This window comes from Haemaphysalis longicornis, unplaced genomic scaffold (genome assembly GCF_048455015.1).
Source record: "Haemaphysalis longicornis isolate Haplotype H1 unplaced genomic scaffold, Haemaphysalis longicornis Haplotype H1 scaffold_1, whole genome shotgun sequence".
Lineage (NCBI taxonomy): Eukaryota > Metazoa > Arthropoda > Arachnida > Ixodida > Ixodidae > Haemaphysalis > Haemaphysalis longicornis.
The window spans coordinates 459,130,396-459,147,634 of record NW_027526203.1 but is presented as its reverse complement, the minus strand read 5'-3'; the positions used below and the strand labels follow the sequence as shown (position 1 = coordinate 459,147,634).

At 49.2% G+C, this 17,239-nt stretch overlaps 1 protein-coding gene across 1 annotated transcript in view; it reads left to right on the top strand.

The window, feature by feature from the left end:
• LOC144156122 (uncharacterized) overlaps window positions 1-17,239 on the top strand; it is an 882,723-nt gene that overhangs the window by 573,484 nt on the left and 292,000 nt on the right. Inside the window, exon 11 of the mRNA XM_077687950.1 lies at window positions 13,761-13,918. Within this exon, the coding sequence (XP_077544076.1) occupies window positions 13,761-13,918 (158 nt within the window). The remainder of the gene's footprint in view (window positions 1-13,760; window positions 13,919-17,239) is intronic.

The following is a 17,239-nucleotide window of genomic DNA, read 5'->3' as shown; positions in this document are numbered from 1 at the left end:
CACGTTTGGGAATGGAAGAATGCGCCTTTATTTACTTCGTTAGTTTGTACACTGTATCTGGCTCCAAGTCAAGGTCGCTTCACACAAGCGCTGCACAAGCGCACATGCGACGCTTCGCTGACTGGTACGCCAGTAGGAAAATATAAGGCCTCTTGAAGGGGGAGAAGAGTGAGCGAAGTCAATATAGGTACTAAGGAAATAAAATCAACTGATATTTTTACCGTACAGCGTAAAACTAGGGTGCGGGAAGCACTTTTTTTGTGCTGGGCGAACAAGCAGAGCGGTCAGCAGCACGACTACGCATCTGCGAACGCTTTCCCGTCTACGAAATGCAATTGCTAGACGTGAGCTATTGTGGAAACTCGGGGGACGCTTACTGCACGAGCGCAATACAACAAATAGTCACCTAAGCTGCTTGAAATACTAAAACTAAATAAAAGTGTAAACTGGTTATACATTATACACCTTATCTTTTCCGTTGCCGCCAGCGGCCCCCTGTGGCCTGGTCGTCTGGGGTGCTAGGTATATAATCGCAAGCATGATCGCAAGTGATTTGCCAGTCACAAGTTCGAATCGCCGCGGGTAGATGCTTTTTTTTTTATGAGTTAACTTTTTTGTTTTTCGCCGATGTTTTCTATATTGAGTTCACCTTTTTTTGGGCCGCAACGTTCATGGCTACACGAACTATATATAGTTCACAAAACGCGCGCAGGCTGGCACTGGCGCGCTAGCGAGTTCTCGTTGGCGTGCTGTTGCCATAAGCACCGACTGCTTGCGGGCAGTGGGCACAGGCCAGAATCAACAGACCCTTGGCCTGGTGCGAACACGCTTTTTACGATACAGGCATGAGCGAGGCAAGCTCCAAATATGGGGAAAAGCGCATGCATTTGAGCGTCTGCGGGGACGCGGAGGGCGTTCAAGCACTGCGTAGGCCTCAGATAGTGAATGCTACGATTCCAAGCCGTCCTGGGAGGCTTATCTTATGCATTTTACAGCCGTCAACATGGCAGAAGCGCGGTACTACGATAATTGGGATGTTGAGAATGCCCATCCAACGACGCCATCGAATGTCAAACATGTTTTTTTACAGACCGAAACCGAAACCGAAACTTGTTTGATTGCTAACCTTGGGCATCGTCCAATCACGGCGCCCCCTCCTCTCAACGTCACAGCTTAGTTTGTGCGGCCGCCGCAAACCGCGCATGGTAGTTTTTATTCTTTCACGCTTTGTAAAATAATTACCGATTTGTCAACCGGATAAACGATGAAAAGTGTGCTAATTTGAGCCAGTCTACACAGTGCAAGCAAAAACGGGAGCTTGACAAATTCGCTTCAGTGTCCCTTTAAAAGCACTTCAGTAGCCCTTTAAGCATCTTTTAAAATAGGCCACACCAAGGATTTACTTTCAGTTTCAAAAGTACATCTGCGCGGCGCCATTTTGCAGGATATTAGACAAAAAATCCTGATATAATATTTTTATGTTGCTGCACCATCTATTGGCTTGGTCAGACAAGGCAGGTTAATGAGCGTGTAAACGCCACGCGGACGACGCAGTGAGTGAGCAGATATGGAGGTGGAAATGTACACGACCGCAAGCATGCAAGCGGATATGTGTGAGGGGGATTGTTTAAAGAAACCTTTCATGGCCAAAACTGGCGTTAGTTTACCGCTGGTCATCAGTGCTGGAACGGGTGTCGTTCACGTCGTAGCTCAATTCCGCAAAGAGCCTTGGTTGCATTGTGCAGGCATTTTGGGCAGTTTTTTGTTTATTTCAAAAGTTTGCCCTGTGGCATGACGATAAAGAAGTTCACAGGTACACGAACAAGGTGACTTCGTGTATAAAGGTCAAGAGTTGTTGATGAAATGGTCCATGTACCCAGAGCTGCAGGGCTGGACGGCGGCCTCGGTGGAGGCCGGTTGCACGAAGGTGCCGTAGTCAGAATTGATGCAGTCCCGGGCAGGTACACGGCAGATGTTGCACATTCGCTTCCTTGATAATGGACATCTTCGACAGAGTTCTGCCTGGTTGGGTTAACCTTAAGGGAGAGGCAAATACACCTACCAAGGCCATGCTGTGCGGTCCCAAGTTTTCGGAGCCTACTCGGCTCCTTCATCAGGGGTGGCTGTGTAAGACGCTTCCTGTATGGCGGAGTCGCAGAACGGACAGGTGGAGCCTACGGGGAGCGGTACTGTGATGGCCATAGGGCAGTCACAAGCGGCAAAAGGGCCATTTCAAAGCGTAGCCTCCGCAGCGCAACCTCCTCTCTGCGAGTTAGGTTCCCAGGGAGGTTTGAACCACACGAAGGTATGAGGGCTCGCGTAGTGCGCCGGAGAGTTTCCTTCTGTTGGGCCAAGTTTCCACTAGGATCTTCGGAGAAAGTTGGTAATGGGCGCATCAAGGTATACGGGTGACTAGCCATGTCTACCTCCCTACCACCAGATACAGCTGAACGGGGCGACCATTCTATGCGGATCTGCCGTTGAGTGCTTCTTTCTGGATCGTGAATGGCATCTGCGAATGATGTGGATTGTGCTACCCGGCGGATAAGTCAGTTTGTAAGATTATAGTCGGGAGAATATGGCCCTGCCTGGACAATAGGCAGTATTACGGCCGTCCCACCGTATATGGCGGCTAGTTCAGCGAGATACGCTGGTGGCAACAGATTAGTCGCATATGAGCACGTTTTGGGGTCAGTTTCCCTTGAAATAAAATACAAATAGCTGTACCGGCGCAGTGGCTCACAGGCTAAGGCTTTGTGCTGCCGAGCACAAGGACGCTCCCGGCCGCAGTGGCTGCTTTTTCAGGTGAGGCAAAAATCGAAAATGCTCGTGTGTTGAGATTTAGGCGCACGTTAAAGGTCCCCAGGTGGTCAAAATTAATCCGGAGCACTCCACTACGGCACGCCTCACAGCCCAGGTGTAGCTCCGGCCCGTTAAACACCCTTATTAATCGAGAAAATGGTTATTCTCTCCTCTCTTTTTTTTTTTTTGTTCACTCGGGATCTGCTCCTAGTGAAAGCCATACTAAATTTTGTACAAGATCTTATGGACACGAATGTTAGGCCAAGAAAAGTGGAGCCTGGAGCGACTTGCACGGTCTATGTTGAAAGAGCATGATGGTGTTTCTTAGCCGCATTTCGTGCACTCGAAAACTTTCGTGGGATATCTGGATTCGTTCTTGAACCAATAAACGGCAACGACGGCTCAATAACTGGCTACGTGTCTTCAAACACGGCCAAAAGTCGATTAAAGGCAGTAGTAGTAACACAATGTTATAATGAATGAGGTGGCTGCAGCCTTAGTTCTCCTTTTGCGATGTCAACCGAGGCCGATAACCATGCCGCCAAAGTGTTATCCTTGCAGTAGCAACTCATTTATTGCAATTTTACTCAGAATAAAAAAACTACCGCGTTTAATATACGATCCCAAATGGTATATGGTCCGTCGATGATAGGGCCGTTGGAAATTCATTAGGGCAGTTGTATTTTCTTCGCTCCTTCATCTTTCTTTGAGGCGGCTAATCGCTTCGGTAATGATACCAGGAGCAACCACGCATAAACTTAGAACCGGCTAACGTTCTGCAAACACAAACACACACACACTCAAAAGTGTTCTAACGGATGCTCTATCCGGGGAGTTGGGAAGGCGGTCCACACTCTCGCATTGTTAGCGCAAATTTTCTTGGCATCCGCCGGCTTCTTTGCTTTACTTCTGATAAACGAGGTTTTGAAACTACGCGAGGGATCCGCAAGAAAGATTGCGCGCTTCAGGATGTCAGGTTAAAACGTGCCGACGCACGCGAAGAGTCTCTTAAAAGGGCACCGAGTTCCCACTTTTTCTTTTTTCGATGCTCAGTTTATGCTTACTTCGCACCGATTAGCGATAAACGCGAGGACATTCATTGTTGTCGAGGCACAGAAGCAACCGGGACAAAAAGGGCAAAAAAAGAAAAAAACAGGAGCTGTGCTTTTCACGCCCTAATGTTCCCGACCTGATTGTTTGTCTCCGTTCCGGCTCAAGAGCGAGGAAAAATGAGGAACCCCGATAAATATTTTACGGAAAGAGGGACGAAGGGTGGCATTGGGGCTCCATGCGAAAAAAGAAAGAAAAGGAAAGGGGGGAGCGTAAACACGAGGACGCCAGGCCCTGAGGTGCAGTTTTTGAAGCGGCAAATTAATTTTCCGGTAAAAGAAAGACTGCACGGCGAGAGAACGACAGTGACTTCTTGGGCGCAGTGCGGCCCTTTTCGGGAGGGAAAGGGTAAAGAGGAAAAAGCCGATAAGCTGCGATGTATCTGAGCGCGAGAGAAAAGACGGCCTCCCAGAGGCCGGCCGAGTGGACGTAGCCGGCCGATCGTTGGTAATTCTGGCAGTGCTGTTGCCAGACAAGGAGTTGGCCAGACGTTACGCAGACTGGCCGCGGCTCAATGCTGCCCCACTTACTAACGCGTCTCTGTCTTCTTGCGCCGGCCCCGGCTGGAATGGGGCTGGAAAAGAAGAAAGCGAGTGGAAAAGGCTCCTGCCGGCACCCTCCTCTTCGTGGTCGCTGATCGCGCTGGGGCTCTTGCTTGCCGGCTCTCGTGACGTCTGGCAGCTGCGCGAACCACAAGCGCCAGCCGCTGCTGCTGCAGGGAAAAACGTGCTCCATCGAACGCTGCCAGGGACCGCGCAGCTCTCGGGGGCAGTTCTTTCTTCTCGCTCAGTCGAATGCCACGTTCGTGGTGGGGAACGGGTATTGACAGCAGCCCGTAAGGGGAACACGCCGGTCGACTTGCTTAGGGGCCCTGCTCCGGGGGAGAAGCCGATCGGTGTGTGTGTGCGTGCACTGGGCGACGCTCAGTCATTAGCGGAAAGCGCGTGTGAGAAATGGTCTATGCCGTCTGTGTCGACCTGCTCACTGCTTGCCTTCTCTCTCGGAGCTATTTTTCACCTGGTACGGCTTTGGCGTCGGAGCAGCAGTAATTTGATAACTCCGCTGGCCTGTGTTCTTTGCAGCAGAATGTCCTCTCTTTCGCAGATCCCCTATATTTATTTTCGCCATTGTGAATAGCCGGTGAAAAGTGTAACTTCCTGGCAGACGCCTGTACCTCTAGCTTAACGTAACATTACTGACGTTTTAGGAGTTACAACATCACCAACGTTCTACACTAGATGTATACGTTCGGGCACGCACGCGCAGGTTTTCAGGCAGCCGTTTTGTGTTTCACCTCCGCCATTCTTTTTGTGCGGAAACAATCGAACGTTTTTATTGTTACCCCGTCGCAATGCGGATTGCCTCGAAGTCGCATTGCTGCACACTAACCGGTGCAGATTCAGTCACAACGAATAAGATAATTTTAATCGCATTCATTTATCCAGGACTTCATGCATCCGCTTCGTAGACGTATGATTTTTATCGATTGCTTTGTAGCTCAGTTATCGCGTTCCTACTTAAGTTCCTGTTTGAGCGAGCCCTGAGGCGCTTATTATTACGTAATCTCGAGGAAACAGCTCTGGCTAAAACCACAAATATTAGTTCTTCATCACGATGCCTTTTAAATGCATAGCATTTTCGTAACTCACAATGTCACGCGGCGTTGGCGTGCGCTGTCGTAGTCCGCATGCGCGCCTTGTCGTAGTCCGCAGGCGCGCCTTGTCGTAGTCCGCAGCCAGGAAGAAATAACAGTTTCCGGCGCCCGGTTTCGAACCCATGACGCCACGGGCGGAACGCAAGGTGCCCGGCGCACAACCGACCGAGCCACGAAACCGACACAGATTTCGATGCACCGAACGCGCCTTATATCCTTCACTCATTTCTCGTTTGTTTCGAAAGCGCCACAAGTTGTCCCGCGCTTCCAAAAGATGGCGACACGGGTCCCGCGATCAAGAGATACGACTTGCCGGCGCACCCCCTCGGAAATGCTGTGCATTTGATCGTGCCCCTCGCGAGGGGGATGTTTCAACGGCGTTTGTAACGGAATAGATTAAAACGAATTTTTTGCTTTTCGCCTCCATCAGAAAAGTGGCCGCCGCGGCCGGAAATCGAACCCGTGACCTCGTGCTCAGCAGCACAACGCCTCAGCCCCTGAGCCACCGCGGCGAGTCCCGGAAGCAGTACTAAATGCTACCACGAGCCTGGGGCAGTTCCCACGATACTGCTTGCCGGACTAGCCCAAGGAAAGGAGTATGAGCCTTAAGAGGAGGTGGTTTTGCGAAGGCTGACTACTTGACCTCATGCTCACTCCTATAGCTTCGTTTCCCCATGGATACCTACTTGTCCTTATGTCCTTATTCGTTTGGCCTGAGTCTGTTCCACGTAAGTTGAGGCTGAATGAAGTCAACCTGTACTAGCCGTATCATATAGACTCATTTTATCTATGATAAAAACGATTTTTCACTGCGAATATCTGTGCAAGAACGAGTTCATGTATTCGTGGCATATCGCGAGAAACCCCTGGAGGCATCAGTAGTGAAGCTTTTTTTGTTGGGGAGCATCGCTTATGTCCCGAGTCTTATTCAGATAGCCGAGAGTTATCTATTGCGGTGCAGGCGTACAATCAAGTGGTCCAGCTCAATCAATGCCAGGTGCTTTCATTGGCCCCTTCTCGTTAATGGTGCTCCAATTTGACAAGAATAATTACCCCGATTTTAAGCTTGCATGATTTATGCCTGGATACATTTTTCTCTCGCTATTAACTCTTTTACAGGCCTAAGTGAAAGTGAGCCGGGTTTATATATCCGCTCCCTTACAATTACCACACATACCTTTTTTTGTCTTACGTCTTTTCAACGCGCTTCATCTCACTCGCCCGTGCGCCGCCTTCTGCCGAATGAATCCGAGCAGTTTTTACGGTATCGCGCACGGTGAATAAGGCTACTTCGTGTCGAGCATCTCTCCGCAGATCAGCGCCTTGCTGTTTCCTTTTTTTGGGCAGCACTTACCGCTGTTTCTTCGTGCGCCTGCCGGTGGTATCGAGGGAATTCCTCTCAAAATGTAAAGAAAAAGTCCCGGTCCGATTCGTTCCTTGGTTGCCTACGTGAGGGAATAGAAACCGGAAGCCCTTGAAATCTGGCCTTTTTTCTAGTCCAGCCTTATACTTCTACTAGTTGACCTGGCATTTTCCCGGTGAGCGCTTGAGAGCACAGAGCCAGCCTCCTGTACAGTCCACGAGAGAGTGTCGCGCATGGTCGAGAACCGACGTGACTTTTTGAAAATCTCCCACTTAGAGGCACAGCTAGAATTTTTCTGTTCTATTAATGTTCTAATCTTTTCAGTGACCTTTGCTACAAAATTTTTTGCTCGTAGCCTTTGGAGAGCGAAGGTAATTTGTAGACACCTAAATATGCCGTGAAATTCCACCAGAGACATTATTGGTGGGCAGCAGCAGCAGCCGCCTCTTTGATAACAAAAGTGTTGTCCACATTCTTCTTTGGGAGCCATTTTACTCTGCACAGCTATCAGCTTTTTCAGGGCCCAGCTTTTCAACGGCAGTTCTTTCGGTGAGCGAGAAATCCTAGGCGCTCGGGAAGGAAAGGGTAGCCGAATAAAGGCGGGTGGACGGTGAGTGTCTCCGCGGGCTTCCACGAAGAAGCCTGTTCATCCAGCGACACGTTTCGACATCACGTCTGGGCCTGTGGGCCCAGCAGCCCGCCCGGCCCTGCTCGGACGCTGATTGATGGGCGGATCGCAGTGCCCAGCGCGGCTCTGACTGCACGGCCGGCCGCGATAGAAACCCGCGCGGTGCGTGCCACCCGCCGGGAACTCGCTTCTTCTCGGCCGACGTCTCTTTGTCACCTCGCGCTGCATTTTCCTCTTTCGGTGGCCGCTCCCTCGTTTCCTGGAAATGGCTTGTTCTTGCTTAGCCCATGTGGAGGACACCTAGGGTTACTAAAAAAAGACAGGGTTAATGCCTCTCTATTTCACCATGCGGCGCAAACACATGCATAAATACGCTCCCTGCTCCCGAAGAATGGGCTTGGGGTGTCTTAGAAACCTGGCTGCGAGGCGGACGGCCGGCGTGCAAGAAGCGCTGTCTGCAGGCAGAGCGGATGGGAGCGGGGCAGAGTGAACGGCGCAGGATAACAATGTCGCCATATCCTCGTCATATCACGGCCAAGTCGCCCGTCTGTGCCACACACCCGTACCTGCAGCCTGGACGCAGTCGCGGTCCAAAGGGGGAGTCCAGCGAAGCTCTGTCATCAAAGCTAACTTACCTGCGTCAGCGCTGCATGGAAATGTAGCTGTGTTACTTTGAGGCCGGGTGCACAGGGCGCTCTTCCTATCCGGCCTCGCTACTATATTTATTTACCGACGGAGGAGAGGGACATGATTCTTTTCGCCAAAACGGCGGGAACCTTTGCACGCAATGCTACCGCGGTTCTCCATTCAGGGAAGTGCGTGGGATAGTCTACAGTTCGGGCTGTCCTAAGGATAGCACAACGCCACGAGAAGCGAGAATAAAATATTTACGAGCGTTCTCGTCACTGTCATTGCCCTGAACCCTCTCACGCCGCTGTTCCGGGACCGAAGTGACTTGAAACTTGTTCGAGGAGAAAAATACGATGCAGTATGGGTAAGAGGGCACATGGCTCTTCGATATAAGGATGCAAGTGCGCCCAGCCGCATCCCCTTCCCCATCTCGTGACTGCGAGTACAGAGTATATCTTTGTGATTGGTCATGTAGGGGGGAAGATCGAATGTCTGAGGGATTACGATGCTAATGGTACGTGAAATACAAAAACTTCCATTGGCATTTACCGCGCTTTTTGAACAGTGCGTAGCCGAACTATTTCGTCGTGTTCCGCTGACCTTTTTTTCTTTTTTTTTTGAGTTCCCTTCTGCTTTGGTTCCGGCGTGGTAAACGAATAACGGTTTGGATTCGGGTTCAGTTCCGGCGAGAACACCGGTTAAGTTCCATTCTTTGTTTCGCGGGTCGGTTCTGGTTCGACACCCTGCTTTTAACCTCTTCTAGGCTCCTTCTGCAGCAGTAGCAGCTGTGGCGACTCTGTGGGACTGCAGCACCCAGGATTTCCCTGTGAGCGAGACTGGGATATGCCCAAGTAATTGTTTACTAGCTCCTGCGAAAATAAAATAGCATTATGGGCATATGACATCAGAGGCTAAGCAAAAATAAAATAAAACGAATATAAGACAAACAAGCGTAAGGCAAGAACATAAGTAATAAATTCTGGGACTGGTCATGAAATGGCACAAAGAAATAAAATACACTTAGCATCAGTGCACCTTGAGGTTCTTACAGACGCAGTTAAAGAAAGGCGGCCCTGTGACGACGTGCGCTTTTCTCTTACCGCGATGAGGGCGTGGGCGCGCGGAGCTCAGCGGGACCCTTCGCCGTCGTCGACGCTCTCCCTCCCCGAGCAGCCGTTGCGTGCTCGGTGATGGATGACGCCAGGGCTTGAACGCTAGCCGGTCTGTAAATACTCGCTTCTCTAAGACGGCTGTACGTTGTCGGCAAGCGACACCGAATGCGTTTCCGTTGTTGTTGGCGCGCAAACAGAGGGATGGAGATGAACGACTCGCAGACAAAGAAATCACCGGGGGAGGGGTGTGCTGAATGCAAATACTGCGATAGACAGCGAGTGGCTGGTACTGACAAATAGTTTTCGGCAATAAAGTTCCGCTGAAGCACGTGCCTCAGGGCATCCGCAGCAGTGGAGATCCTTGCGACCCGTAAATATGTACCTGCGAACGTACCCAGACTTCGGTATTTTTCGCTTTGAATGCGGTGGTCATGTGCCTAATATGACCAGAGCATGGTCCTTACGAGTATATTTGTGGAAAGAAAATTGAGCTATCTTTTTTGGGGGGATAGGCGTTATTGTCGTGACCTAACTATTGTTATTTATTTTCAGCTTGCACTAATTGCAGACAAAGATCTTTCTGAATTTATGGAATGTTTTGATTGCGATGCACAAATCTCGAGTGCCCAAATGAAACAGGGGAGCGTACATTGATAAAGACATGCAGTACGGAATAATTTGGGACCTTAAAGTAAGTGAATGAAAGTAATATCACCAACGTGTACAGCTGTATATGAGTTCAATGACTACTCGTCAAGATTCAGGCGATGAAGGTGAAGAAAATCTAAATTTTCTTTAGTGGGACCGGAATCACAAAGGCCACCGTTAGGTGGCCAAAGTTGGTCTGTAATTGTTGTTTGACAGTGCACATGTGCAACTCTCAGCAGCAGCGGTTGCCTAATAACGCAGAACAAAATTGTAAACGTTATTATTTTGAAAAGACCGGTAAGCCAAAACACCCTTAAAGGAATCTTTTGTGACGGTAAAGTGGCTCAATATTCTGTATTCTAATGCGGGACTAAATGAATTAGGCCGCCACAACACTGCTAAATTGTATACGTGCACGTGGCGTTCATCTGGCGCGCTGTAAGAGTCCACCTAACTGGAAAGCAGCCCATAGCCGGCTGTTGCCGTGGGTTTACAACAAAATGAAAATAAACAGTGTGATCAACAAATGCTCTAATGCAACGTTTGAATGCGCCGTGCCACCTCCATTCTCTTTGATGTTACTAAATTATCTGCACCAACTGCCAGCATAAATTACCACCCACGCTGATGGCACTTTAAAAAAATATATGGAGGTGTGTCAAACGACTTGTGAAATGTTCTAAGAAGTTCGCTTCCTTCGGGAACTATCCGCGGAAACTAATTCCACACGTCCACACCTATTTCGGTACGCTACTGGTACGCTACTGCATAGCGGGCATGTGCAGTGGCATTTGGGAAGCTCTCGACTAAACTTAGAACCACAGCCAAGCCACAGGCTTGCGTGCACCTAAGGGCGTGCAACCAGTTTGTGCCAACATATATCAGGAATGTAACTTTGTTAGCAAGAAATAGTGGTGTTGTTTATGTGTTGACATCTGTGCCGGTGTTTTTGAGCACCTACTCGCAAGTACCTAAGTAATTACTTAGGTACTTGCGTTGGTACATTAATGTACCAACACTTAGCTGACATCTATGGTTTAATGAATGCAATAAGCTTGAGGTCAAAATGAGCATGGCAATGGCAAAGAAGGTGATCGGAAGTGTGTGTGTGTTGGGGGGGGGGGGGGGGTATTATTCGCATGACGTGATCATAACGCATAATGGGATTCGCATAACCTGACAAAAAAGGGGCAGAACTTGGGGTACGGACTATTAGATACGCCCGGCTCAACTCCCATGTCAGGTTTGAAGCGAAGACTTTTACCCCAATCTCTTGCTCTGACCAGAGCGTTTGGCACTTTAACTGGAGAGAAAAAACAGTCACGTCATTGCTTTGAGCACCTGCTCTATTTGACATTGCGCTTCAGTAGAAGAAAAAAGATAACAATAAAGAAGGAAATATTGGCCGGCTCCGCAAGTACGGGGACATAAATACCTAGATAAAAACTTCAACAAAGAACGGCAGGAAGAAAAGCTTGAAGCAGAGGTACTCTAAACGCAGCCGCCCAAGGTATCTGTATACAGGGTGTCCCACTACAGTCGAACGCGGATATATCGAACGCCAAGGGGATCGCGAAATAGTTCGATATATCGGTAATTCTATACGTAAAATATGCCTGCCTGAAGATTTTCTGATGACTCTGCACATGAGAGAGCTTTCCGAGATTGTGGCAAGCAGCAGCTGCCCGATTTGTTCTTCAAATCACGGAAAATTCGAACCACAGAGCGGCGATCACCGCACTTTATTTAACGTGAAAAAAGTCTCAGATACGCTTGCGTCATAAAGTCTGCGTCCACGTATGCGTCCGCGTTTGCAGCTAAATCCAAATTCCGTTTTTTTCGTGGTCATGGCTCCAAAACGCGTGCCGCGGACAAAACAAACATGCACCCCGTTGCATCGGTCCCTCTGCGCGAGCCACCACCGCTAACCGCTCAAGCACGCAGAAAAACTGCCAGAAACCGAGCCCTTCCAGTCGGTTTCCCATCCTCGTGTATTGCCTTTCGCATTCAATCACTCCCCGCGATCTTTGTGCCATGCTGCTGCCCCCATGCTAGCGTGCGGGCAGCAGGTGTTGAACGCATTCTTCCTCCGTGGTTAAAGTCCATCGAAGCGACGCAACGCCGCCTCACCCTCACCGAGCGCGGAACCACCCGCGAGAAGCCATCATGGCATCTGCCGTCAGGAGAAGCGCACTTGCAGGGGAACTTGCAGAGGAGCGTTCGATATAGCGAATGTGCCCCTGATCGACAGTTCGATACACGCGTACAACAGCGCTATACTTTTGCATGAGATTTCCAAGGGGGTGTGCAGACTTTCCGATATAGACAATAATTCGATGTATCCGTGTTGGCTGTATCATGTACCAAGATTTTAAAAGAGAGCAAAGGCGTTACTGGAAGAAAACGTAGTGCACGATGTTTCCAGTACACTGAAGTATCTGGAAGTGATTTCTCGGTTAATGAGATCTAATTAATTAATTGTGATTAATTTTCTAACTCGAAAAGTACAGTCCCAATCGTTAAAGTACCAATGAGGCACGTGTAGGTACCCACGAGGGACATCTAACTGTGGTGTTTCCAGCAACGGACTAACTGCCTTTTTAAAATCCTTTTAAAAATTCCGTGTTCCCCCCTACCCCCACCCTTCCCAAGAGTAAAGAAAAATAAAGTGGGGAACACTAGCTGCTCCAGCAAGGCTATGGAAGGTTTAAAGCCAATATAAAATAAATGAACTGGGCTAAAAGCCAACTTTTTTTTGTTTGAAGAAAAGCCAATTTGCAGGGTTAAAAAAACTGCTTTCCACGTTTCATATGCTCGGGCAGCAGGTACATAGAGCGTAAGAATAAATTCGGCAATCAAGGATGTGATTCAAAGTAAGCAAAGAAAACAGGTAGCAAAATGTCCTAATTGTGAAGTGCAGTAGAAAAAATGTAGTTAACAGCGTGGAAAAAAGAACCGGATAGGCAGCAGAGGGGAAAAAAACAAATGCGAATGGTGTTTCACTTATAAAGTTCGCCACAAATGTCCGTCTAGAAGTAGCTGTTGTAAAATGAAAGTCCAGTTGGGGTATTTCCGTTCACGAGAATATCTAACTGCGAGGCCCTGCTGAAACACTGCACACATTATGTACAGTATTTACAAAATACAAAACGAAGCAGCACCGAGGCCCTCTAAAGATAATAAAAATAAAAAAGTCATTGGGCCCAGCGTAAACAAGGCAGCTATCACTGGCACTCACTGTCACCTTGCTGGTAAAGAAACCCGGCGAAATATAAAAAACACCACGTAATGGCGCTCCCTCCCGCATCGTACACTAGCGCCCTAATTTTTTTTTAAGCAAGAGGTCAGGGTCCGTATTATTAGCATTCTTTGGCATGTAACCTGAAGTTGGGTGGTGCGGACGGAATATTCAGCCACGCTTTTCGTGCTGCGGGTTTTTTCTAGTCTCCAAAACCACTGGCGCACCTAGGTACCTTTCACAATACTGAGTGAGTCTGAGGACGAAGTAAGGCACATAGGTGCGCCAGTGGTTTTGGAGACTAGAAAAAAAAAACATGCAGCACGAAAAGCGTGGCTGAATATTTGGTCCGCGCACGCACGCACACACACACACACACACACACACACACACACACACACACACACACACACACATATATATATATATATATATATATATACTGTTTCGCTTGTGGCCGTCAGTGTGAAGTTCAAGACGTGTACGGCCTACGTGTCCGTTAGAGAGAGAGGGAAAGCAAAGCGAGTGTGCCTGGCGTGCGTTAATAAGTGGCGCACGGTTTCTTCCGTCTGCAGAGGACCAGGCGGCTCCGACGACACCCATGCTGGACAGCGGCGAAGACGGCTACATCGTGGACACGTCGGTGCCGCCCTGCGCTGTTTACGACTCGGCACACCGGCTGGTCGGCATGTCCGTCGAAACTTTCGTCCTCGAGATGCTCAAGAGCGCCGAGGTGAGCTCAGTGGCCTTGTGCGCTGCAGCTGCCGCATACGCGACATCATTTGTGTCCACTGGCCTGCGTGGAGAACATTGCTTTCTGTTTGCGGTCCAAATTAGTTTGGCATTGTTCAATTTATGCTGTGTAAGTTCACTGCGAAAGCCTACTGCGATGTGAACGTTGTTCATGAAAGGTATATTTCCTGTTAGTGAGTTGGTAACAGTTCAGATCGGCCACCGCGGCGGCTACGACGTTCTCCGCTAAACTCGGCGTCGCGGGTTCTATTCCTCGCCGTGGCCGTGTTTCTTTTTCTATTAATGTAACTGAAGAAGACTCGTGTGTGTAACAAAGGGAAAAAAAAAACAACAAACACTGTATTTCGGAGCATCTCAAAGATCTTCCGGCATCTTCAATTATTTCTGTGCCTTTCACTATGCTGCGCCTCACACTGAAGGGTATACCCTCGTTGTATAAAACTGCAATTTCAACTTTCTTAAATATTTTCGCAAATGTTCATCGACAAACACCTCGGAAGAAGGGCACACGGAAACAAAAAAACAACGTCAGACAGGCTCTAACTCTACGTAAGTAAGTTTGTTGCGCACGACAACGAATATATGCACGTACTGAGTATATAGGAAGTCAAATCGAGAAGAAGTTTCTGAAGGTGCCTAGCTTGCAGTCCAAATAAGATCGCAAAAAGTTTTAACAGATCAGAATTAAGGATGCAATACCCCTGTCACACGGCCGCTTTCAATCCGGATTGAAGTGAAGCGCGATTGACTTTTCGAGCGCGCTCGACGGACCGCCGCTGCTTCACGGCACGTCTCAATCCCGATCGCGAAGTTGCAGCGGTTGCACTCATGTACGCCAGATGGTGCTAACAATGTACTTTGCGGCCGGCGTCTGGTACCTTCCCGCGGTCGTAGGTATACGCAACTATATAAATCTTACCGCAAGCTTATTTGGGCCAAGTTTTTTTAGACAATTTGTGGCGTTAGTTGAAGTTGTCAACTTCTGTGCGATTAGTCGGCGGGGAAAAGAGTATCACCGCTTCCGTTCGATCGCGCTTGGAAGCCTCGATTGCGCTTGGGGAACCAGGATTGAGTTCGAGCGGGATCGGGCTCGATCGCGATTGAAGCTGCCGTGTAGCAGCGCCCGATCCGGATTGAGCGCGATCCGGATCGACTCAATCGCGATTGAAAGTGCCCGTGTGACAGGGGTATTAGGCTCAAAAGGAGACAATTAGATTCCGTCTATACACATCAGGCGATGCGGAAAGGCTACGAGCAGACACGTGTAGACCGTGCCTTAAAAAGCAGATGCGCCCAAAAAGCCTTTGTCCCCTTCATTGTGCCGACAAATGCACAAGCGTAGCCATGTGGTTCGGCAGACTTTACACGACGCATAAATTTTCATCTCGGAAGCCATCGCTGATATTTGAAAGGTACTGAGCACGCATGTACGTGGGCATACTGTGGAGAACTCAGGTGTGCGCCCGGTCAGCGCCTCTCGTTCCTTCGTTCTCTTTGTCGGCTGGAGGATCCTTCAAGCTCAAATTGAAAGCGGCTGGTGGGGACATGCAGTACGTGTGATACGAAGGACGGGGAACCGGCGGCGCGAGCAAAAATGTGGCGGGCAATTCACCGGAAGTGAAGGGAAGAAGAAAAAACATAACTGGACGGACGGGAGAGATAAGAAGATTTGGGCGCCAACGATGAATTCTGTTGGCGGAGGGGGAAGTCATTGAAAGCAGCCATCCAAGAACCTCCTCCTCCTCCTCCTCCTCCTTCTCTTCTTCTTCTTCTTCTTCTTCTTCTTCTTCTTCTTCTTCTTCTTCTTCTTCTTCTTATTTTCCTTTTTTATTCTTACAATCTGAGACTTATCAAAAGTATTGCGACATTAAAAATTAATATCGCCTAGCAGTGACTTTATTTGCAAGAATAAGCGAAAATCGCAAGGTACCGAAACACCGCCGTGCAGTCAGCGAAGTAGTGCATAAATGAGCGCATCTGTAGTCGTACTCGCAGTGAGCCAAAGCTCAAGCCGCCGGCAGGCCAAATCTCGACGCGCGGACTCCCCATTTGTGCCACAGCCGGCCTCCAGTGCCCTCGACACGCGGTGCCGCGCGATCTCATTTTGACGCCGCCTGCGTGCATTCGCGGGCCGCTGCAAAGGCGGCTAGTCGCGCACGCCGGCCGCTACGTCGTGAAGCCGCAACTATTTTGCGCCTCTCTCACGCAGGCCGAGTCGCATTATTCGAGCGCGTGCGATGACTGTCGCAGTGCAAAGGGACCTGCTCCTCAGATGGGCGTTAATGACCTGCTTAATAACGCGGCCACAATATGGCACGTGTGTGGGCGCCTTTGTGTGCGCTTTGTCGCGCGGTCGCGGCCGCCTGGTTATTATTTTCTCGCGCGGCACTGGCGGAGCGGCCGTTAATCTTTGCCGCTCGCGCGCCGAGTGTCGCCCGAGCATGGTTTTCCCTCCCTGCGTCGAGAACCGCTGCTTATTGTGCCTTCCGCTGTTTCCTCCGCTCCGGCCTGACACGACCTTAATGAACGACACGGGTGCTTTGGCTAGCCGCGTGCTTTGAATATTAATCCAAATGCGCAGAAAAAACTACTCTAATAGGGCATTCACATTGTATACGTCAGTTTTATGGCGGAAATCATCAATGAAAAGCAAGCTTTGTAAACAACGACTTCCAAGCTCTCTCTCTCTCTCTCTCTCTCTCTCTCTCTCTCTCTCTCTCTCTCTCTCTCTCTCTCTCTCTCTCTCTCTCTCTCTCTCTCTCTCTCTCTCTCGTAATCTTTTTCAGCGTTCATAGGCTTCATTTTGTGTCATTCGCTGAACGTGTATTATTGGCAGTGATACAGGTTTTATACTCCATTTTTTCGGCACTTATAACTCTCTCGTTATTCCTGGTATTTACACAATGCCAGCACAGCAGTTACTCCACCTGACGGGGACGCCACGTGGTAGGGGCAGATTTGAGCTCGCGTGAGACGACCTCCGGAACAATATATTTCTGGCGATGCCATTAAGAACTAGTCCGCTGGAAATAATAAATCGCTGAATGACCATACGAATAATTAAATGAGGTTACTCCAATTCTTGCTCTTATCGAAGTTTTTGAGCGGTGCAGGGAGAAGAAATCATCCCCGCTTCTAAAGTGTCGCTTATAACGAAGTCAGCTTTCTGTCTCGAGAGCTTCGTCATGGCGGCAGTTCACTGTATTTATATTCGCCCTCCTGATCTTTTCCGTTACGTCTCCGTTGCGATACTTTTGTCATCCACTATGACTTACAGTCAACCTTTTTCCCAAGGTGGCAA